The sequence below is a fragment of the Kogia breviceps genome, chromosome 2 (assembly GCF_026419965.1).
Source record: "Kogia breviceps isolate mKogBre1 chromosome 2, mKogBre1 haplotype 1, whole genome shotgun sequence".
NCBI lineage: Eukaryota > Metazoa > Chordata > Mammalia > Artiodactyla > Physeteridae > Kogia > Kogia breviceps.
Window position 1 is genome coordinate 82,896,105 of NC_081311.1, and position 24,608 is coordinate 82,920,712.

The window sequence follows — 24,608 nt, forward strand, 5'->3', positions numbered from 1 at the left end:
CCCGCTCACTGCAACTAGGGAAAGCCTGCGCACAGCAACGAAGACCCAACGCAGCCAAAAATAAATAAATGAATTAATTAATTGATTAATTTTTTTTTAAAAGATACTGAACCTCCTCCTTGCGGGGTGTGTCAAAAGCAAGGCTGAAGGAGTGTTTTCTCCAGGGCAACTGAACCATGTTAGAGTGAAGGTTCTTCCTCTCTCCCCCTCTATACACATGCATCTTGGTGAACCTACATGTAGATACACATATGTATCACATTCATTCATTCAGTGAATATTTATGGAATACTTATCATAGGTCAGCCACTGCTCTAGTGTCTAGGAATAAAAAGATAAATACAACACAGTCTTGTCCTCAAGGAGCTCACAGTCTGTCAGAGTAGACAGATATTCAAGAAAACAGATTAATTTAAGAGCCAAGGCAGGGGTGAGGTCATTCAAGGTGCTCCAGTAATTCAAGGGGTAGATGCTGTGACTGACACGGGCAAGGCTTCACAAGGATGGGAGCTGAGCTGAGTCGTGAAGAATGAGCAACAGTTAGGTGACAACTTCTACCACTTCGGCGTGTGTCAACTGCAGGGGCTGGTGACGCCTAGTGAAATTCCGGCTGCTGGAAAGCTAGGCAAGAACTGCACTGGAAAAGCTGTGAATGTCACACTAAGCAGCACAGACCTTATCCCAAGAACAATGAGGGCCACTGTGCATGACACGACGTTTCCACCTGAGGCATCACGGAAGATGAATAAGAGGGAGTAATATTGAGATCAGGAACACCAGCCAGGAGACCGCTGCAAGAATCCAGATCACAATTATTAAATCAGAATGGAAGCACTGACATGAGGATAAGCAAAGGGTGCAGGAATGCAGTAAAAGACAGCGGAGTCCATAGGACTTGGTCCCCAGTTAGACTGGGGAGTAAGGCCTAAGGGGAGGAGCAGAGGCTGAACCAGAGCTCTTACTTGGGTCACTGGGTAGATGGCGGCATAAGTCACTGAGACTGGGGATCCAGGAGCAGGGACTGACTGGGGAGAAAGAGAGTAAATTTAATAACTAGATAGTTTTAAAAGATAGTCAGTTTAGTAAAGGCAAGAATACAACAACACGGGCTTCCCTGGTGGCTCAGTGGTTGAGAGTCCGCCTGCTGATGCAGGGGACACGGGTTCGTGCCCCGGTCCGGGAAGATCCCACGTGCCGCGGAGTGGCTGGGCCCGTGAGCCATGGCCGCTGAGCCTGCGCGTCCGGAGCCTGTGCTCCGCAACGCGAGAGGCCACAACAGTGAGAGGCCCGCGTACCGTGAAACAAAACAAAAAAGAATACAACAACAGTAAACTTTTAAGGTAAAAAGGTAGTACACTTAGTAAAGCTCAGGGAGTTGTTCAAAAGAAAGCTGAGTTGTGGGCTGGAATTTTAGAGAGAGACCAGGGGTAGGGATAGAAATTTGAAGGAAATTAGGAACTTCCCTGGCGGTCCAGTGGTTAAGACTCTGCTGCCAGTGCAGGGGGCCCGGGTTCGATCACTGGTCAGGGAACTAAGATCCCACATGCTGCATGGCGTGGCCAAAATAATTTTTAAAAAAGAAAAAGAAATTTGAGGGAAATTAGTACATTAGTGGTACCTGAAGCACAGGAGTATCTGAGATCCCCCAGAGAGAGTATATAAAGTGGGAGGAGAGGATGGAGAAAAACAGAAGACAGAGGAGCATCAATATGAAGGGGTCGGGGAGAGAAACAGGAGCTCTTCAGAGATGGAAAGGAATGGCCCGCAGGGCAGCAAGAGCAGGAAAGAGGGATTTGAGAAGGCCCAGGTGAGAGAGTTTCAGGGATAAATCCGATTGATCTAAAGTTCTAGACGGTGCCATGACAATGCACAGAAGCATTTTAAGATGTCTTTGAAATTGAGCAACTAGAAAATCATTACCAAAGTTGGTAGCGGCCAAGATAGAAATCAGAGCCCAGTGGGCTCAAAAAGTGAATGGGAACTAAAAACAGCATCCAGGTAACTCCTGTGAGGAAAGGAGACAGGGTGAACAAGGTACGCCACGGGTTTATACGGGCTTCATAAATGATTAATAATATACTTCCGTGGGGAACATATTCGGTTGAGCGACATGAACATGCTGTCTTTACGGGTCGCAGTCAAATATGAGAAAGGGCAGGGGGTGTAACCTGAGCGAGAAAGCAGGACATCACCTTTACTTTAGTTCACCGTGCTCTGTGAGACGCTCAGCCGAGACCATAACAAAGCATCCCTCTCCAACTACATCATGTGTAGCTAAAGAGATGATCATTGGAGAGCAGGTGCCAGCTCGGACTCAGAGAGATAGCGTGGGAAGCTAGCTCCAAACTGGGACTCAAGCCAGACGCGAGGTTTTTGCCCAGGCTCGATACCCACCCACCGGGGGCCTGCACAAGTCCCTGAAGCCTTCCTGGGCCTCGTTTCCTCACCTCTAAATACAGATGGGGATGTAGACGATGATGTAATCTCCACAGAGATACATATATCAATATACAAAATCTACAACCCCCTGGAATTGTCTCGAGGATTCAATGAATTACTTCTCATTCATCAAAAGAAGAATACATAAGCAAAATGTGGTACATAATACAATGGAACATGATTCAGCCTTCAAAAGGAAGGAAATTCTGACACGTCACAACACAGACGAACCTTGCCTCAGTGAAATAAGCCAGTCACTAAAGGACAAATACCGTATGATCCCACTTATGTGAGCTGCACAGACTAGTCAAATTCATAGAGACAGAAAGTAGAAATGGTGGTTGCCAGGGGTTGGGAAGGGGGGACAAGGGAGTTAATGGGGTTTTTTAAATTGAAGTATAGTTGATTTACAATGCTGTGTTAGTTTCTGGTGTACAGCAAAGTGATTCAGATACATTAAAATATATATATATATATATATCCTTCCTCATATTCTTTCCATCATAGCTTATTACAAGATATTGAATACAGTTCCCTGTGCTGTACAGTAGGACCTTGCTGTTTAGCTATTCTATATATAGTAGTGTGTACCTGCTAATCCCAAACTCCTCATTTATCCCTCTCCCCCCTCTTTCCCCCTTTGGTAATCGTAAGTTTGTTTTCTATGTCTGTGAGTCTGTTTCTGTTTTGGAAATACGATCGACTGTATGATATTTTAGATTCCACATAGAACTGTTATCATATGGTGTTTGTCTTTCTCTGCCTTTGCCTGACTTACTTCACTTAGTATGATCATCTCTAGGCCCATCCATGTTGCTGCAAATGGCATTATGTCGTTCTTTTTTATGGCCGAGTAATATTCCACTGTATATATGTACCACACCTTCTCTATCCATTCATTTGTCGATGGACACTTAGGTTGCTTCCATGTCTGGGCTACTGTAACTAGTGCTGCTGTGAACATAGAGGGGGCACATATCTTTTCGAATTAGCGTTTTCTCTGGATACTCGTCCAGGAGTGGGACTGCACAATCATACCATTGCTCTATTTTCAGTTTTTTAAGGAACCTCCATACCGTTTTCCATAGTGGCCGCACCAATTTATATTCCCACCGACGATGTAGGAGAGTAGGGAGTTAGTGTTTAACGGGGACAGAGTTTCAGTTTTGGAAGATGGAAAAGTTCTGGAGATGGTTGGTGGTGACGGCTGCACACGGTGTGAATGTACTTAATGCCACCGAACTGTACACTTACAAATGGTTGAAATAGTCAATTTTATGTTATGTCTATTTTATCACAATAAAAATTTTTTTTAAATGAGTTACTTCTTAAAGCACTTAGGGACTCTTACGCAAGTAAGAGTGTTTCGCAAGTGTCTGTTAAATTAATAGAAACACAATACACTGGCAGATGCTAAAAACGGCCCAAGACTGGGGTGGAGGACCAGAAACACCCCCAAAGATCAAAAGAAAAGAAAGAATTAAGTAGAACGTCAAGTTGGGAAGGGCCTGTGTGAGAAGGGGACAGGAAACAAGGTGATACTTCAGTGTCAAATGAAAAAAGAATAGAAACATGGGATGTGAGATTCACCTGTTCTTTAAGAGAATCATGTAAAAGTTCACTCAACCAAGATTTATAAGGAAGCACCTACCAGGTACCAGGTACTCCGCTACATGCTTCCCGCAAAACTGCAGGACAGGCACGTGAGAAAATAACCAGCCTCACTTTCAAGACGGGTTCTAGGGAGCTGCCAAGATCAACTGAATGTAAAATGAGGACTAGGCCGGACAGGCCTGTGATTGTCAGAGCCAATTGGAAGCTGGAAGTAAAGTGTAATGGCTGTGGCCGTGTTTACAGCCAAGCAGAAGCAGACCTGCACTCTGATTAGGCTGACTGCATTCATCACTACCCCTTCCCCCTCAAGCCTTTACCCAAGGAGAAAGGCCACCAGCAGACAGAGGAGAACCATGGTTCACACTTCTCCAACAGGCCAGCACCTGGGACCCGGCCCCTGACAGCCTGACTTAGCTGGTCTGGGGAAGAAGCTGGACATTTAAAAACTCTCCAGGTGATTCAAATGTGCAGCCAGGATTGAGCGCCACCGAAAGAGTTTCTGCCTTCCATCTAGCCCCGGTCCTGGGAGCCCCTTGGGTAGCCGAAAGAGCAGAAGATGCTCTGGAGGAAGAGTCAGGAGGAGGATGTGCTTTCACCCCTCGGTCAGAGGGGACCATCTGTGGATCTTACAGGATGACAGAAGACCCAGCTGCCCTTGGCAAGAGGAAATCCACCTCCACCTTCTCAGGGGGTGGGCTTCCCGGGGGAGCTTAACACCCAGCCGTGCCTGTGCTTGTCGACGGGCCCTGCTGGCACTTAGCAGAAGGGCTTCCTAGGATGTGTGACCCACCCCGGTCCCTGCCTCTGGAAGGAGCCCTCACCTGTCCAACCAGCAGAAAGGGTGCTTCCCGGGAAAACGCAGCGAAAGGTCTCCCGGGCTCTTCACCACTCAGGAGCGGGGAGAGGGAAGTGGGCCCCCAGGGGAGAGTACGTACCTCTGGGCCGCCCGGTGCAGGCTGGCCTGGGCCTGTGCCCTCAGGTGGCCCAGGAAGCCACTGAGCGCCGGGTGCTGTGAAGGGAGCTGAAAGTGCAGGCTGCTTCTCTCTTTCTCCAGGGCCTCTAATCTTTGTTGGATCATCTCAGCTGGAAAACAAAAATGATGAGAGGGGAATAAAGCACCATAAAACTCAAAATAGACAACCCAGTGTCCCTGGGCTCCACCCCCAGCCAACGGTCACCTTAATGACATAATACAAAGGTCACCTGTTTCTAGGTCAGCACTTTCATCTCTTGGTTCATGCGTTTAAGAATCTTCCGTCTTTTTATTGAAAACGCAGCCCCCTTAGCTTTCATTCTTCTAACTATCGGAGGTTACAGTCTATGTATTTATATGATGATTATCATTATGACCATCACACAGGAGGATACATCATACTAATTATTTTTAAAACCATGATGGCTATTTGGGAGAAAACCTGCTAATTTTGATGAGTCTGTATATAACCAGTTGAAAACTATCAGTGCCCAAATGTTGATCTTTGAGAATGTTTCCTTAGAAACTGTCCATCAACAGAGAATCAGTCACAGTTACTGAAGTCACAGAAGTGATGTTCAACTGTCATGCTACAGCTGGCCGGAGACCTGCTTCAGCTTGGGTGGAGGGGAAGCACGCTCAGGTGTCGTGTGCAGCAACCCTGAGCCTCTGGGGAATGTCAACCGCAAGACCTCCCCGTCAATTTGCTGTATGCCTTGTGACCAGTAGCCAGAAACCTGCTCAGAGAATTTGCCAAGGATTCATTCTAGCAATACCAGAAAGGGTCGTCTACTTCCTGTGCAAGACCAAGTGACAGCTACTGCCAGGGCTCTCAGTCTGTGCCACCTTCTTCAAAGAGACAGCGGAGCGAATTCAGATGCTACACTTACAACACACGGTGGCGTCTGGCCTGATAGGTCTTCTAAGATAACGCCGAAAGGTACCTGACCCCGTTCTCTAACACCAAGCTTCATACTTTTAAAATATTTTATTTTATTTTAATTAACTTTTACATTTTTTAATTAATTTATTTACTTTATTATTCAGTTATTTCCTTGTTTCTTGCTGTATAAAATCAAAACTTCGGTGCAAAGCGAGCAAGTTCTTACCTTATATGCTTTAAAATAACATACTGATGCAGTCCTGATGCAGTGGTAAAGATGCATTAAGATACTATTACATAGGGATTAGGAGAAAACTGAGTTTGCACCTCAACTCTGACATTTCTAGCTGTCTGACCTTCAAGTGACTTAACCTTTCTAAGTTTCAATTTCCTAATCTGCAGAAACAGGCCTCATAATAGTCTGCACATCATAAGATCTTCTGAGGATTAAATGAGATAATCCACACAAAGCATTTAGCACCAGGCCTGGCACCTATAGCACATGTCCAAAAGGATCGGCTATTATTAGTAGTGCCAGCAAGTCCTGGCCTTCATGTGTCCACAAGAAAGTCAGAAACCCAGGCTGGCGTCCCTCTGCTGGCCACTGCATTGTAAACTGCACCCTCCCACGGCCAGGAGAAAAGTCCGCAGAGAACACAAGCTGATCCAGCAAAAGCAAACACTGGAAATGGGAAATTGACTGCTAAAAATCACATTCACAATGAATGGCAAAGGAAAATATGAATTATCCCAGGAAACAACTGTGATTAGGTATGTTCTATGCTGTCATTCATCTGCAGAAGTGTGGATATCTTAAGTTATTTCTATTTTATGATTTTTAAAAGTGCACTAGATCACTCCACACCAGTCAGAATGGCCATCATCGAAAAGTTCTACAAACAATAAATGCTGGAGAGGGTGTGGAGGAGAAAAAGGAACACTGCTACACTGCTGGTGGGAATGTAAACTGATACAGCCACTACAGAGAACAGTATGAAGGTTCCTTAAAAAACTACAAATAGAACTACCATACGACCCAGCAATCCCACTCCTGGGCATATATCCAGAGAAAACCGTAATTCGAAAAGATACATGCACCTCAGTGTTCAGTGCAGCGCTATTTACAATAGCCAAGACATGGAAGCAACCTAAACGTCCATCGACAGAAGAATGGATAAAAGAAGATGTGGTCCATATGTACAATGGAATGTTACTCAGCCATAAAAAAGAATGAAATAATGCCATTTGTAGCAACATGGATGGGCCTAGAGATTATCATACTAAGTGAAGTAAGTCAGAAACAGAAAGACAAATACCCTATGATATGACTTACATGTGGAATCTTTAAAAAAATGACACAAATGAACTTATTTACAAGACAGAAGCAGACTCAGGGACTTCAAGAACAAACTTATGGTCACCAAAGTGGAAACGTGGTGGGGAGGGATGAATTAGGAGTTTGAGATTAACGTATACACACAACTATGTATCAAAGGGATAATCAACAAGGACATACTGTAGAGCACAGGGAACTCTACTCAATATTCTGTAATAACCTATATGGGAAAAGAATCTGAAAAAGAATAGATATGTAACTACGTATAAATGAATCACTTTGCTGTACACCTGAAACTAACACAACATTGTAAATCAACCATAATGTAAAATAAAACTTTTAAAAGAAGAAAAAGTGCACTAGGATGGTCATCACTGACTTTATAGCTTACCATTGTCTCTAATTTCTAACTTATCACCCACTCCATCCTCCCAAATGGCTATCACTACTGGGACCTCCACTTCACATGCCAGCATCATCTTGGGTTGACATTGGGGTACATTCTACTGGTTGCCCCAAATTCCACCCCTACTGGAATACAGCCAATATTTACATGAAATATTTCATATAAATATTGGCTATATGTATAAATGGAACATACCCTTTAAAAATTGTGAACCATTATATTTTACACCTATAACTTATACAATATTGTACAGCAACTATACTTTAATTTTTAAAAAATAAGAGGGAAAAAAATGCCAGCAGTCACATAAGGTGATAGTTGATGTTTAATAGTAAGATGATCAACGTTATGTTCTTTCTTGGCATGGTTCATTTGATTTTGAGCCTGATGGCCCATCATCTGAATTATCTTGAATATCGTCATCATTTCTCCTTCTAATAATAAATTCATTTTAGACCAGTGGGGAAAAATTACACACCTATTCACTAATTAGATACTCCAGGCAGAGAGCGCTCCCAGCCAGGGCAAAGGCCCTGAGGTGACAAACCGAGGAGAGACGGAGGAGCAGGAGACGAGGAGAGAGAGGCTATGTCACGGGCTTCATCAGCAGGCCCATAGGCCACTGTAAGGACTTCGGCATTTACTTTGGGGGAGTCGGGAGCCACTGGAGGGTTTGAGCAGTGTGGTGACGTGATCCACTCACATTTAGCAGGAAACCTGGATGCTCTGTTGAGAGGAGACCACAAAGGGCAGAAGTCTGGAGCCCGGTCACAAGGTTTTTGCAGTTCCCTAACCAGACCTGATAGTGGTCCACTTAGAGGTGAAAGTGGGGTATGCGCAGATTCCGGATGTCCTTCCACAGATGGGACACAGGGGACGAGAGAAGACTAAGTCAAGAGTGACTCCAGTGTTTTTGCCCTGAGCAGCCAGAAGGATGAAGTCACCATGAGCTGGGGGCGGGTGGGGAGATCTGCTGTTCCCTCCCACCAAAACATCCTTCCCCCACCAGCCCAGGCAAGTCCTACTCATCCTCAGGGTCTCAGCATCCCCTCCACGGGGCACCTTCCAGGCCCTACCCCACCCTCCAGGCAGGCTCCCCAAGACACCCAGACTCCTCGCATGAGGTACCTCACCTTGTCTCCACTAGTTCAAGGCCTCCTGGGACCATGAGCAAAGAACCGTCACCGTGCTTGTCACATCTTGTGATCTGCCCCAAGGACACCACCTGGCTCAGAGGGGCTGTGCACAAAAACGTGTCCAACTAAACTCAAGTGTGGATGCCCTCATAGCGTCTATCGTTTTGTGTATTTTCACAAGTCACTTTCCATTCTTTTCATTAGCAGCTGGATGAATAAAAAAAAGCATAATACTCATCAAATCAAAAATCCACTGCCTACCTCGCAATATTTCACTGCTCCTTCCAAAGGGGCCATCTGGGCCCATCATCCGGGCCTGCAGCTGTGCATATTCTCTGACTTGGCTTCTTCCTAAGTTTCCAGGTCCTGGTGATCCTCCCTGTAGCTTCCCCACACTCACACCTTCTGCATTTGCTCTGCGTCCAGTCCAGCCCAAGTTCCACCACTTCTGTGGCTCAGTTACTTCCCACCCGGGACCTCGCACCCTGAGCCCCCCATCATCTCTGCGCATCATTCACAGGGCGCCACCTCCAGACACGCGGGTGTGAGCAGCTCACGAGCAAGAGAATGGACACAGGAATGCAGAGACTGTCACACGTTATCCCGAGGTGTTCTCAGAATCCTGGAGGAACTGCCTGGCCTCCAGGACCGAAGCCCAACGTCCGTGCCTGGCGTTCAGGACCACAAGCATGCTTGCCCAGCCTGGCTCTCTTCTGCCCCAGAGTGATGCAGTGGCGAAACAAGGTTGGAAAGAACACGGAATCACAATGCTAAGAATCAGGGCATCAAGCTGGTATAACCATTTGGGGAAATAGTTTGGCAGTATCTACTAATATACACTAAATATATACTGTGATCCTGTAATTCCACTCCTAGGAATATATCCAAAAGACATCCACCAAACAAGACATGTGATAACAGTCAAAACTTTATTTACAACAGCTTGAAACTCAAAATAACTCAAATGTCTTACTAAAAGGACCACAGATAAATAAACTACAATATGGTTATACAATGGAAAACTACATAGCAATAAAAAATGGACGGACTACTGCTACATACAACAATATGGGTGACTCTCATACACACGCTGTACGATTCCATTTACATAAAGCTCAAAAACAGGCAAAAAACCAAACTATGGTGAGGTCAGAATAATGTTTATCATGGGCATGGGAGGTAAAGGTATTGTCTGGGAAATGGAAATGAGGGAATCTCACTGGGTGTTGGAAATACGCTACATCCTGATCTGGGTGGTGGTTACATAGTGCATATACACATTAAAATTCTTGGAGATTTACAGTGTACAATAAAGATTTATGCACCTTATTACATGTTTTACCTCAATAAAGACAGTTTTAGTGCATAAAAAAAAAATCAGGGCACCTGAATTCTATCATTGGCTTCGACACCGATGGAGTACGTAGTATCTGACAGATCACTTCCCCCATTAAAGTCCCAGAGCTTCATCCGTTAAATGGGAATAACATCTTCACAAGGGGTTTAATGAAATCATGATTGTCATTAAACAGCAAAGAGATGTACTGGCGATGTCTGAGCTTTGGCTACTGTAACAAAGCATCACAGATTAGGCAGCTCAACAACAAACACTGATTTCTCACAGTTCTGAGGCTAGAAGTCTGAGATCAGGGTGGCCATGTCAGGTTCTGGCGAGGGCCCTTTCCTGGGCTGCAGATGGCAGACTTCTCACTGTGTCCTCACATGGCAGAAAGAGAGCAAGCTGGCCTCTTCTTACAAGGGCACTAATCCCATTCATGAGGGCTCCATCCTTATGACCTGATCACCCCAAGGGCCCAACCTCCTAATACCATCACTTTGGGATTGGGGTTTCAACATATGAGTTTGGAGGACACAAACATTCAGTCCATTGTATGCTTCAAAGGGGAAGGGGGAAGCTTCAACTAGAGTGGCCCCTTTTATCCATTAATATAGATGGTGTGGGAAAATGGTTCTTCTAAAGACGGAGGAGTGTTTGAAAATGATTGAAAATACTGTAGTATTTTTCACTTTCTAAATGCTATGCTTATTCGTTATTTCATGTGTTCATGCAATTAACAAATATTCTGGTAACTCAACATTATTAGGCTATAGGGTTGCAAAGATGAACAAGACATAGTCCTGGACTCAGTAACCTGGGACAAGGCTGAAAATTACAAACAGGCCTTGTCTTGTCTTCCCGTGCCGAGGTGTTGGGAGAGAGCTGCCCCACTAGTAGAGGGGGGATGTGAAGGAGCACACAGTTATGCCTGCCAGCACCTAGGATGCCGGGGGCAAGGGCCCCAGCAAGCCACACAGAGGCCTGTGGTGGCCGACACGGTAACGTGCCCACCAATGCCTGAGGCTGGAGCACACAGAGGGCAAGAGGCAGCAGGTAGAGGGGACAGCCAGGCAGGGGGGAGACAGGTCACACGGAGACATAAATAAATTGAGAGAACAAGTAAGTAAATGCATGGAGGATAAAGAGAGCCAGTTTTATTAGTACTGGAGGATATACTTACAATTATGGAAAGGGGTTAGGGCAGAAAGAACTTAGGAGTGTTGTATTTGAATTAGAAGATCTGCTATGAACTGCTAGTTTTTAATACAGATACTCACAGACAGCTATGGAAATAGTTATAGATGTAAGTGTGTGTGTTTACATATATTTTCTACCTTTATCCACTGAGAAAGCCTAGACGCAACGACAGCCCAGCAGCAGTAAGCACACAGAGTGCACCAATCCTGATTTCTAAACACCACGAAAGGCATCGGAGTCCCTTGGAGGAATGGCTGATCCTAGGCCTGAGGCAGGGTCAGCTCAAGATGAGTCTGGAATATCTTGTTGTACCAAAAAAGTTAAGACAAGCTAAAGACTGATGGGGACATGTCACGTGAACATAAGAGCCACTTCGAAGGGGCTCCCATAGGCCAAATCTGGGATAATTCAAGAATGAAATAACTAATGCTGTTAATGAAGTACAACCCAGCAAATAGAACAGGAACCCAGTGCATCCACGCCAACAGATCTCCAACTGCTAAAAAGGAATGGAGCTTTGGTGAGGTGCAGGGTGGCAGTGTAATCTTAGCATCTAATCAGTGCCCAGAGGACAAATGGTAACCTCGTGCTGAGAAGCCTGGAAGCCACAAGCATAACCAGATGGTCAAGGTTAACACCAGCAGCAGCGGGACAGGTCTACCAAGTGTGACATCTGATAAGATGCACCAAGAAGTACACGGTATCATTTCCATCACGTCCCTGTCAGGGCTGCATGACCTGAATCCAGTCACGAGGAAACGTCAGTGGACCCAGGCTGAAGGTCGGCCGACAAAATGTGAGGTCTGCACGCCTCGAAACTCTCAAGGACACAAGGCCTGAGTACTGAAGAATGGTTCTAAATAGGAGGAGACTAAAGGAACATGAAAACCACACGCAATGTGTCTTCCTGATCCAGGAGGGAGAAAAGCACAACGTTGGGATCGCCGGTGACGTGTGAATGGGGTCTGAGGGCCAGATGGCAGCGATGGGTCAGTGCCGATTCCTCAACTGGGAGGGCTGCAGGGTGGGGGTGTGAGAGTGTCTTCGTTTGGGGAAGTACATCATGAGGTACGCAGAGCTGATGGGGCATCACGTCCGAAGCTCACTTTCCAGCAGTCAAAAAGACTAGCGATACGTGCACCCAGCTGCGGAACCAGAGTGAGGGAGATATGCGAGTTCTTTGTACCGTACTTTCAACTTCTCTGTAAGTGGAAAATTATTTCAAAATAAATTCTTTTTAAAAATTATAGATAGCTAACTACAGCACAACTAAATGCTGTATTTGTGACTTCACGTCGTTTGTGTGAATCCTGCTGTTTCTCTAAGAAAGTCTCTCCCATCTTGCTATTTGGCCAGTGGTTTGAGGAAACATAACTTCACTGTCTCTGGCTTTTCCTTCTTGTAAACGTCTGCAAGATTTCTGCAGACAGTGTTCATCTGATTTCAGTTTGCAGCTCGAGATTGAAAGCCAGAATTGTAGAGAATGCTGCACATAGCAGGTGCTGAATAAATGCGGCTGACTAACCGTCTGACTGAGAGAACACCAACAATTTAGAATTTGGGTCACATTTGTAAACAACGCTGAATAGTAAAAACAAAGTGAACCATGAAAGACATTACCAAGGGCTAAGCAAAATGATGCATTGAATAATATGCTCTTAATGATACTGTAAATTTACTTTATGATTCTAACACACTTTATTTGTAGGACCTCAGCAAAGAAAATGCTAACCAACCTCTCATTCCATTTTGGATCAAGCAAATGCATTTCTTGATGCTGCTACAGCATACTTATTAATGTTTAATTTAGGCGCAGTGCTCATCTGTTATTCACTGGCACCTCAGTCCTAAGTGCCTGTTACTTGGGCGACAGTATGGAAACAGAATGAAAGAAAAGCACTTTCTACATCTGTGAATAAATAAGCAAATAGGCATTTACAGAGCAGCAAGAAATCTTCACACATAAAGACATCCTGCTACACAGATTCAATTCCTGCTGCCTTGTTCTGTCTGTGGGATGACAGAATATATGGTGTAAACCACTTTCTTGGCGGTGCAGCCATTCTACATTCTAAGGAGGCCCTTTAAAGTTAAGAAGTAGTCAATGTCTTCCTAAGTCATTTTCCCTTGGTTTGTACATAAGAAATGCTATTCATTGAGAGCAGAATATTGTAACAATTCCACATGACCACACACATCGTGTGAGATGACCCGTTTACAGAGAACAAGACTGTGATGAAAGGGCTTCCCTGGTGGCACAGGGTTGAGAATCCACCTGCTGACGCAGGGGCCACAGGTTCGAGCCCTGGTCCGGGAAGATCCCACGTGCCGCGGAGCAACTAAGCCCGTGTGCCACAACTACTGAGCCTGCGCTCTAGAGCCCGCGAGCCACAACTACTGAGCCCACGTGCCACAACTACTGAGCCCGTGTGCCGCAACTCCTGGAGCCCGCGCACCTAGAGCCTGTGCTTCGCAACAAGAAAAGCCACCGCAATGAGAAGCTCGCGCACCACAACGAAGAGTAGCCCCCGACTGACACAACTGGAGAAAAGTCCACACACAGCAACGGAGACCTAACGCAGCCAAAGATAAAATAAATAAATTTAATAGGAAGAAAAAGACTGTGATAAAATGTATTTCAGACTAATCCAAGCCAGCCCCTGACATTTCAGTGTGTTGGAATTTGCTAGACTCATTATCATAAAAATCAGCCACTGTTGGGGCACTAAAGCCTTCAGGCATAATAATCATTTTTGAGCATCTACTACATGTCTGGCACCATATATACATTATTTCTGAGCTTCACAGAAACTTGTAGAGTAGGAATACAAATGCAGAACCTAAAATGCAGAGAATTTCAGTAATGAGTGCAAGGCCTCAGAATGAGTAAGTCAGAATCTGAACCTTGACTCTTCTGGTGCCAAACCCTGGGGTTTTTCTATTATACTTCCCAGGAGCCACGCCTGACACCATGCCTGCTCCTATAGTTTCCCCATCACACAGGGATGCTGTCTGTCTATTCATTTGTCTGGCTCCCTGGAGATTGGCATCCACTGGGCAGGGCTGAGCCTTAGTCAACTCTGCCAATAACCAGTTCAGCGCTAGGCACACAATCGGTGCTGGGTAAAGGCTGAATAAATAAATGAATGTCTACATTTGTATGAAGAGCACTGCAGACACCGAAAAATAACAACCATTCTACCTTGCTATCTATCAATCATGTTATCCTCACAATGACCTCGTGAGGGAAATACGGTTGTTCCTATTTTGCAGATTGAAACACTGAGGCTCATGGAAAGTTTAAGAGATTTTTCTGGGTTAGTCGCACCGCTATGTGCATTCAGAAATAAAGCCAAGGTCTGTCTGACTCCAAAACCTGTGTGTTTCACACTGTGTTCTACAAGGACGATTACACCCTACACTGCACACCATAAGCTGAAATACACACCCGGATGTGTTATGCAAATGCAAACTATCAACACATCTTTCACCTGACCCACCTTTCTCACAGAAAGCCGTCAGAAGCCAAAACAAACAAACAAACTGGCAATGGTGAAAAGAGCCTCAGATACAATTCTAGGGGAATGGTTAAATAAACTATGGTATAGCCACTCATAAAGAATGGTATGTAGCAAGTCAAAAAACAATTAGAAAAACTGTGAGGGAGTATTTTAATATTTCAAGAGAAAAACAGGATACAAAATTATATGCACATAGGATCTGTATTGTAAGATATAAATATGGTTTTTTAAAAACCTGGGAGGGAGCTTCCCTGGTGGCGCAGTGGTTGAGAATCCGCCTGCGGATGCAAGGGACATGGGTTCGTGCCCCGGTCCGGGAAGATCCCACATGCCGCGAAGCGGCTGGGCCCGTGAACCATGGCCGCTGAGCCTGCGCGCCGGGAGCCTGAGGCCCGCAGCAGTGAGAGGTCCGCGTACCACAAAAAAAAAAAAAAAACCTGCGAGGAACTAAAAGAATTTTGGCCTGCGCCACCAGGGAAGCCCTTTTTTTCCCTCAATTTCACTGCTTATCAAATCAGCTGTAAAATCTTGAGCTGTTTAGTATTTAGAAAAGTATTCTATTTTTTTATGGCCTGCGCCACCAGGGAAGCCCTTTTTTTCTCAATTTCACTGCTTATCAAATCAGCTGTAAAATCTTGAGCTGTTTAGTATTTAGAAAAGTATTCTATTTTTTTAAAGCCTACTGGTTACTTATACTGCTCTTTGATTTCTGCATTAAAAACGGAGATTTGATTTCCTCCAATTCTTAATGCTAAACTGCTTAGGGTAAGCTTGGTCTACCTGGGTCACAGAGCTTTTCAGTGTATCCCAAAGAGGATTGCCAGAAATGTTATATTTTAAGCTCACCAATGTGTGGAAAGAAGACTAAGAAATCACTGCGGTTGTGGTATAAGAGGAAAAACAAACATTTGGGAGAGATACAAAAATTTCAGGAGACAAGCAATAATTTAACCGTGATACTTGCCCACTCAGCACTTAGCCCATCACCTTGTTCTTAGTACATATGTGTTGATTCACTCTGAAGTATTTCCATAGAATACTGGGTGTGAAGGATCTGTTCTTCCTCAGTAAGACTCTACCAGGCAAAATGAATTGTCAGTGATCAAAATAACAAAAGTAATGAAACTTCCAGGTTCTTCCCCAAGGTCTTAGATGTGTCATAAGCCTAGCAAGCACTGTGTGTGAGTGAGTGTGTGTGAAGGCTGTGCACACAAATGCTGCCAGTTGGCTTCAAGTAGCAGTATTCAGACACATCAGAAAACATACAGACTTCCTCAGGATCGTGAGGTTTTCAAAAGAAGGCGTGGTTATGGGTCCCTCCAAAATACTCTTTGCCTCAACTCTTAAAACTAAATTCACGGGGCTTCCCTGGTGGCGCAGTGGTTGAGAGCCCGCGTGCCGATGCAGGGGACGCGGGTTCATGCCCCGGTCCGGGAAGATCCCACGTGCCGCGGAGCGGCTGGGCCCGTGAGCCATGGCCGCTGAGCCTGTGCGTCTGGAGCCTGTGCTCCGCAACGGGAGAGGCCACAGCGGGGAGAGGCCCGCGTACCGCAAAAAAAAATAAAAATAAATTCATAAGAAAATGATTCTTTCACCAAATGTCCTAGGGAAGTAACTGACCAGCTGAATTTTGGTCACTTTTAATAAAAGCCTCAGATTTTCAGAACTATAAAAAAATCATCTCTAAAGTATGTTTTCAGAGATGCCGTGGAAAACTATCACTGCATCTGTGTGCTCTGTGTTCATCGTTCAGAATCTGCGGAGGCTGAATTTCCACTGGCAGCTCAGTTTTCCGTGTATTTCTAAGAGCCACGGAAGGGGCCCCCCAGCAGTCCAACCACTTCCTACACCACTGTTATCACCACTTCCACTCCCACCATCACCACCAGCCCTGCCGCCACTGCCTCACCCTACTGAATATATTAGGAAGAGAGACCCATCCAGCTCTCCAGCTGTTTACTGGGAGACATGAGTTGAAAGCACTTACAAGATGGAGGAACATTCATTTCCAAATAGCTGCAAAGTAGAGAACCCAAAAGAGGACAAGGGAGGAAAAGCCACTTAGCAGCACAATGAAAAAAGTTCAAAAGAACACACCCCAGGGCTTCCCTGGTGGCGCAGTGGTTAAGAATCCACCTGCCAGTGCAAGGGACACAGGTTCGAGCCCTGGTCCAGGAAGATCCCACATGCCGCAGGGCAACTAAGCCCGTGCACCACAACTACTGAGCCCGCGTGCCACAACTACTGAAGCCCACGCACCTAGAGTCCATGCTCCACAACAAGAGAAGCCACAGCAATGAGAAGCCCGCGCACTGCAATGAAGAGTAGCCCCCCATCACCGCAACCAGAGAAAGCCCGCGCGCAGCAACGGAGACCCAACGCAGCCAAAAATAAAATAATTAATTATTTAAGAAAACACACACCCCAAAATATTAACAGTGGCTATCTCAAATAAAGGTGATTTTTTATTTATATTTCTGAACTGTCCAGATGTTTTTACAATGATCATGTATTGCTTAAAATTCCTCTTTTATATAAAATCATCTAAATACCCCAGTTAAAAGGTAGAGACAATCAGATTGGGTAGAAAACCAAGATTCAGTTATATGCTGCCTAAAAGAAACGAGTCCAGCTTTGTTTGGATTAGCATTAGGATGATATATCTCTTTTCATGGTATTACTTTAAACCTTTTTATGTTTTTACATTTAAAATGTGTTCCTTAACAAGGACCTATGGTATATCTCAACGAACTATACTCAATATTTTGTAATAACCTATAAGGGAAAAGAATCTGGAAATGAATATTTTATATATGTGTGTGTGTAGATATAGACACACACACACACACACACACACACACACACATAACTGAATCACTTTGCTGTGCACCTGAAACTAACACAACATTGTAAACCAACTATACTTCAATTAATTAATTAACTAATAAAAACGAATTTTGATAGATTAAAAAATTCCAATTTTAGAAATAAAAGACAATTATCAGCTGGTTCATTCAGGCAACAGCAAGCAGGGTTCCTACCTGGAGTCAATTAGCATGAATTATGAAGTAAACACAGCTGGGTGTGATTATTTTTTTCAGCCATTTAAAAATGTATAAACTGTGAAAGAGAAACCCTTGTTTAAAATGTAATGGCAGGGCTTCCCTGGTGGCGCAGTGGTTGCGAGTCCATCTGCCGATGCAGGGGACACGGGTTCGTGCCCCAGTCCGGGAAGATCCCACATGCCGCGGAGCGGCTGGGCTCGTGAGCCGTGGCCGCTGAGCCTGCGCGTCCAGAGTCTCTGCTCCACAACGGGAGAGGCCACAGCAGTGAGAGGCCCCCGTATCGCAAAAAGAAAAAAAATGTAATGGCAGATCCTCCTACGTGAAACAATTTTTATGCCATGTCCTTCAATTTAATTGAATTTAGATATATGATCGGTCATTACCAAAATGGCGCAATCATTTCGGCAATTACTAACTCACTCAGCAATCTAGGTGCACGGCTGATAAATGGAACACCTCTGTGTACTGAAATTGAAGTTTATTGGTATGCAAAGAGCAATGCTTTATAGCAGACTGACCACACCGACAAGGCTGTAGGACATTTCTGGAAAGCAACAGCGCAGCTGAAGGATTCGGCCATTGATTCTTGGGCCTCCTATCGAATGACACTATTGCAAATCCAAGTGGCCACTTTTAAGCCTCTGCTTCATGGGCTCCTTTATCTTTCTCCACCTCTGTTAAAGGGCTTGGGACCATTTAATAGTTCACATGCCTCTCAGTCCTCCGAACCTTCTATTGGCACTGAGGTTATTTTTAGCAATCATACAAATGAGAAAAGTTCAAATGTCTATTCATTCTCCTTCTCCATTGGTTTGGGTTACACTCCATTTTCAGTATCACACTGGACATGGTATTCAGTTAGTTCCTATGAACAGATTTCTCACGAGTAATTTGCTCTGCTGGTGTTTTCAGACAAAATTAGCTGGACACATCTGCTTGTCAGCACTCAGACACCACAGGCTCCCTCAACCCTTTTAATAGTAATCGCTGCAACCTGTAATCTTTTCAGACTTAATTGTTCTTTTGTAGAACATCTTCAAACATATTCATCTCTAATGGAATCCGGGATATTAGGAGTGCACAGTTGATCAACCGCTGTCATTATTTTAAAAGTATAATGCAAATCACATTGATGTGTCTGTCCCTTTCGACAGTGGACAAATGGAACACACTGGTGTGATGCTCGGTGCCAAGAGGATTCTACTAAATTGATCTCTGGCTGATGACTTGGCAACATGAACAGCTTAAGTTCTCTGAGAGGCATAAAGGGATCGAGGTAAAACGGCATATATTCCAACAAATAAAACCGTGACCTTCGATTCAAAGGCAATGTTAACGGAGAGAAATCACAAAACAGCAGCCAGCGATCAGAATTACTAACAAAGAGCAACCATTTCAGCGTGCTGTGAGCCTGCAAAGGTACTGGTTTCAAGCAAAGCCTCTATAAAGAGTGAGGAGAAGCTACAGGACGTAGAAGGCTCTCTAGTTTTAGAAGCACCTTCCTGGAGTCCTTAGGCACTTTGCGGTTTTTAGAAATAAAACTGGACTTGGTAGGAACATTCTCCCAGAGCAGGAAGGCAATAGTAACAAAAAGCAGATAGAAGAAACACCTTGAATCCTTTGTGGAACGAACTAAAATCCCCACGTGGTCCCATGTGGCAGGCGGTCACGGGCCCCAGGCGTTAGGCCCTTCAATACTTAAGTATAACTCCAAGGGCAGAGCTTCCAAACCCCTGAGCTACAACAACAAGAGTGGTTGGCGGAACAGTGACCCTTACTTGATGAAGAAGTCCATCTGCTGGACCCAGAGGGGGACTCCTGGCCGGTGCACACCCGGAGCAGGAGGACCGAGCTCCTGAAGGCGCAAGATGACGTCGCCTTGTTGATGGCTGTCTCCCGCCACCTAACACAGTCAATATTTATGGACTTAGTCAATATGTATGGAGTGAGTGGGGAAGGCTATGTGCACACTCTCAGAACAAACCTCGGCTTTAAATTCCTGAAAAACCAGAATCTTAAAGATAAATGTCACAGATTGTATGTTACCCTAAAGAGAATACCTAAGGATGTATAACGTGATCAGGTAAACAGTTTAAAGGGGAGTGGTGTGATTCCTCTCTCTGTGTATAAGATCCCCTAGTATGAGAAGAAAATCCGGAATTTTTAATGATTTCTTTGCTTAAGGATCAGAAGCCCCGGATTTTAGTCCCAGATCCACTGGGCCCAACTTTGTAATCTAGGGATTATTTAATGTCTCTAAGACTCAGTTCCTCACCTGAGGATATCTGAAGAATCATATCAATCAACTTGTGCCACCGGCTTACTGTGAAATGGCAAGGAAAGAACACCTGTGAATGGTTTTGAAAAATACAAGTGGCAGAGTTGTTACAAAAAGTAAAAATGATTCAGAGAACTGCTGTGATGGCCCAACTTGCTGACTCAGATTTAATTCAACTCAGATGACATCACTTTAGAATGCAGCATGCATTCCGCGTGGCCCAGCACCTGGAGGGCTGTCAGCTAGGGGGGAGTTTATGCCGGGTCTTGCTGTGTGCGTCCTTTAGCGTAACGTAAACCGTCCATCAGCTTCCTGGCTCCCTGCCCATCCTCCGTTCACACACGTAGGCAGCACAAGCTTTAGCTTCCAGGGTAGCAATTGTTCTGAGCCACCCGGAAGTCAGGAAGCCCTTGGAGGAACATCATGACACACTGGTAGATGAGATATTCACAGAAATATCCATAGGTGTGCCAGATAACATTACAGCGAGGGGCACTGGTGTCCAGGAAGAAGAGAGAGAAAAAAAAACAAAACTGTAGGACTAGGCATGACAAAGACTTTGAGTTTTCCACTGCTTATCTTTTGCTACATACATGTTCATCCATTTTATTATGTTGCAGCCCCCAGCAAACAAGTGGTAGCAGGCACCGATGCACTGGTTTTTTAAGAAAAAATGATGATATTACTCATGACCAAATATGGACTGCATTAATACGTCAGCTCTACTCCTACGTAGATTGTATTCAGCATGCAAGTCCTCCCTGAATTAGCAATCCTGAACTGTTCGCACACCAGATTCCCGCAGGGAGGGTAAAATCTCACAGTTGACCCTTACCTGTCAACACCTAAGGAGGAATGTGTGTATTTCCAGAAGGATCGTGCAGTGCACGCATGACTCTCCTCTTGGACTCTAAAACCACCTCCTGAAGTAGGACAGAGTAGCAAAGCCACATGACTTGGGACCACATGGTGCTGGCCACCTCAGAATTGATTTTGCCTAAATGCATTTCGGGGCGATACTATCCACCCGTAAGAACTGGTCCCTGAGAAGTCGACTGCTTCAGGGATATTGTGTGACATCATGGGGAGGAAATGCATCTCCCCTACTCCTTAGGCATCCATGGGGAGGGCTTTCCCTACCTGCCGCCAACCCCACCTGCCCAGGCAGATGGACTGGGTTTCCTAGTTGGTGAGGCTGAGAGCAGGACTGAGCAGGTAGAGCTCAGGGTGGACCCCTAACAAAGGGGAGATTGCAGCTTCTCACCTGTGGTCCAGTGGGTAGTTCTCATGCTGGGGTCTGGCAGTAGGAAGCCCACTGTTGCCATCCACCCAAACCACATTCTAGAATGTGGGCCTTAGCAGTTCCAGAGCCACTATTTAGATCTCCATCTGGGTTTGCCCTTTCTGTTATCTCTCCACTGGCTCATAACACGGGGAAGCAAGGTGTCATCAGGGACGTGCTAGTTAGGAAGCTACTGTCTCTCAGCTCCCACCTTCTTCTCTGCGGTGCTGAGGCTGGACCTTGGCAGAACAACCACCGTGGTGACTGTCACAGGCTCCCCTCAGGCTCCGTTAGAGAGAGAGGCTGCGAGGCCAGGGGTGGCCATCCTGTCCTATCTGGGACACCCTGGCAAGGCCAGGCTGCAGCATTCCATCCCAGGAGCTGCGACTCACTCCAGTGAGTTTTCCCAGCGTTCACAGGACCGGCCTCACCCCCTCCAAGGCCCTGGGCCCAGCGGGCCGGGGCCACCTCCTCGGTGTGTGGACACGGGGGCTGGGAACCAGCTCAGGCAGGGCCAACTTGACTTTCTCAGCACGTGGGGAGAATACCGCCGTTACTCCAAGATGGATGGAAAATGTGTGACTTACTGCACTCAGTAACCGAGACAATTCAATCTCCCTTGACCACGGCCCCTCCGGGAGCCTGATCACCGGGGACCTCCTCGGGGTTGGTGGGGACCCGGGCTGAGCCCCATGTCCACTTCCACACCCTTGTCACTCGGGACCAGGACTGGCAACAACTCAGGTGCAGGGCCTGGAGCCAAAGCCATTAGGGACCCAGCTCACTGCTTCTAGAAACAGACAGGGACCCCACAGGCACTGGAGAACCCGTCCATGGTGAAGGGGACAATAAAGAACAGGAGTGGAAAGGAACCCAATCCTGCAGAGAAAACCACGGATCTGGTCAAATGGCAGTGGCATGTTGTTTGTAAGAATAAAGCTGTGGGCTTCCCTGGTGGCGCAGTGGTTGAGAGCCCGCCTGCCGATGCTGGGGACGCGGGTTCGTGCCCCGGTCCGGGAGGATCCCACGTGCCGCGGAGCGGCTGGGCCCGTGAGCCATGGCCGCTGGGCCTGCGCGTCCGGAGCCTGTGCTCCGCAACGGGAGAGGCCACAACAGTGAGAGGCCCGCATAACGCAAAAAAAAAAAAAAAGAATAAAGCTGTGCTGGACACTTGGTCCTCAGGGTCACCTGGATGACTAGCCCCACCGGACAAAGTGAGACTCGAGACGGCAAAATAACCATCGTGAAGCTTTCCTTTCCCGGGAGAGGTGGAATTGTTCAGAGGAATGTCGGAATTACAGCGGGCACGGGCCACAGCTCAGAACAGAAGGTAACGAGGTGCCTCATCCATAAGGCCAGACTCTGGAGCCAGCTATCTGCCCATAGACCGCTGAGAAGGAGTTCCAGGACAAGTCTGCCCTGTGTCTACACACAGAAGCCAAAGAGAAGAAGCAAGGAGAAAGGGCTGTTCGGGAGGACAGGGTGGAAACAGAGCCCATGGCACTGCATAGTCCTGCAGGGCAGGGGTTACTGCACACTGTTTCTCTCCCCGAGGTCAAGGACCTCAGGAAAACCACCTTGAAGCTGGGGGATATCTAAAAGAAGGGTAGGGCTTCCCTGGTGGCATAGTGGTTGAGAGTCCACCTGCCGATGCAGGGCACACGGGTTCGTGCCCCGGTCCGGGAAGATCCCACGTGCCGCGGAGCAGCTGGGCCCGTGAGCCATGGCCACTGCGCCTGTGCGTCCAGAGCCTGTGCTCGGCAACGGGAGAGGCCACAGCGGTGAGAGGCCCGCGTACCACCAAAAAATAAAAAATAAATACAAAATACAAAATAAATAAATAAATACAAGAAGGGTAAACTGCATCTCATCTGGGGCTAAATGTTTGCCAAGTTCAGAACCCACAGGCCACTCTGGTGCTACCTTCAAACATGGTAAGAAGCCCTCGGGGAGAAAGCAGAGTGGGGAAAAAGGCAAAAGTCTCTCCTGGAGCCCTGCTGTTTCCTGAAGAGCCAGGGACTTCCAGACTTCCCGAAGAGCCAGGCAAGCAAGCAGGGGCCCCTGGTGTCCCCAGGGACAGCCCAGCAGAGCAGCACTGCCCCAGCCCCATGCAGGGCGTGTGCCAGCTGAGTATTCAGTCATCCGAGGAAGAGAACTGCACTTTTCAAAATGCTGGCCCAGCCCGTTAGTGGGTGGTAATATCAATGTAAAGGATGGAGACCAACATTCACTTTTCCTGAACTAGAATAGAACAAATGCCGTGTCGAGGGGACTGTGTTTTCCTCTGCGCATGTATACGGTCAGGGTGTGTTTCTTCCTGTAGATCACTGCCAAAAACCACGAAATTCACTGACCTGGGCAACTAATTGTCCAGACAGCAGCAAACTTGCCACCAAGCGTTTGAGGTTCCTCGGGTGAGTGTATGAAGCCCTTCCACGACCCCCAAAACAGTGAGGAGGAAGGGAGGGAGAGGATGAACCTCTGTTCTGGGCACTCGTCATCCCAGTGGGTCCTGGAGGCTTCAGAGGCTGATGTGCAGGGGAGGAGGGGGCAGAGGCTGGAAGGCTGAGTTTGAGGATAACAGTGAGTAATAAGCCAATCGATGAGATAAAAGTCTCCAGAGCAGACTATATAAGTTATAAACCAGAAAGGGACCCATATTTTAAAATATCTGCTATGGGCTGACTGTCAGAGAAGTCTGATATGGTCATCGTGTTATAAGAAATCTAACCGTTGTTCGAAGTGTGAGAAGGAAGGACTCCCACTTCAACTGGACCAGAAATAAGTTCCATGAAAAATGTAAGTCCATAGCCAGTGCATCTGACCTCATGGCAACATTTCTGGAGGAGACGAGTGACTGTCATCACCTTACAGACCTGAGTCTGCAGGGCAAGCGACTTCCTGCCCAGGTGCTCTGCCTGCAATTAGTACATGTTGCCACCAGGGGGAGAAGGAGTGCTCAGTTATGGTCCTGGAGGCCCCAAAAGCTAAGTTCCCATAATTCACATTAATCGCCGCATATTTTTCCTTTCACTTTTGGGTGGGACTTTTCCCCTATAAAAATCTAATTGTCCTGTTCATTGCAGCACTATGTACAATAGCCAGGACATGGAAGCAACCTAAATGTCCATCGACAGAT

The 24,608-nt window shown here is 46.2% G+C and overlaps 1 protein-coding gene across 3 annotated transcripts in view; it reads right to left on the reverse strand.

Annotated features, from left to right (window-relative positions):
* Positions 1–24,608, reverse strand: part of DISC1 (DISC1 scaffold protein) — a 348,316-nt gene that overhangs the window by 244,979 nt on the left and 78,729 nt on the right. For all 3 annotated transcript variants that reach the window (XR_010839017.1, XM_059052842.2, XM_067025721.1), the window contains exon 4: positions 4,989–5,136. Coding sequence is in view for 2 of the 3 variants with exons in the window: in XM_059052842.2 (XP_058908825.2) it covers positions 4,989–5,136 (148 nt within the window). In the remaining variant the exon portion in view is untranslated. The remainder of the gene's footprint in view (positions 1–4,988; positions 5,137–24,608) is intronic.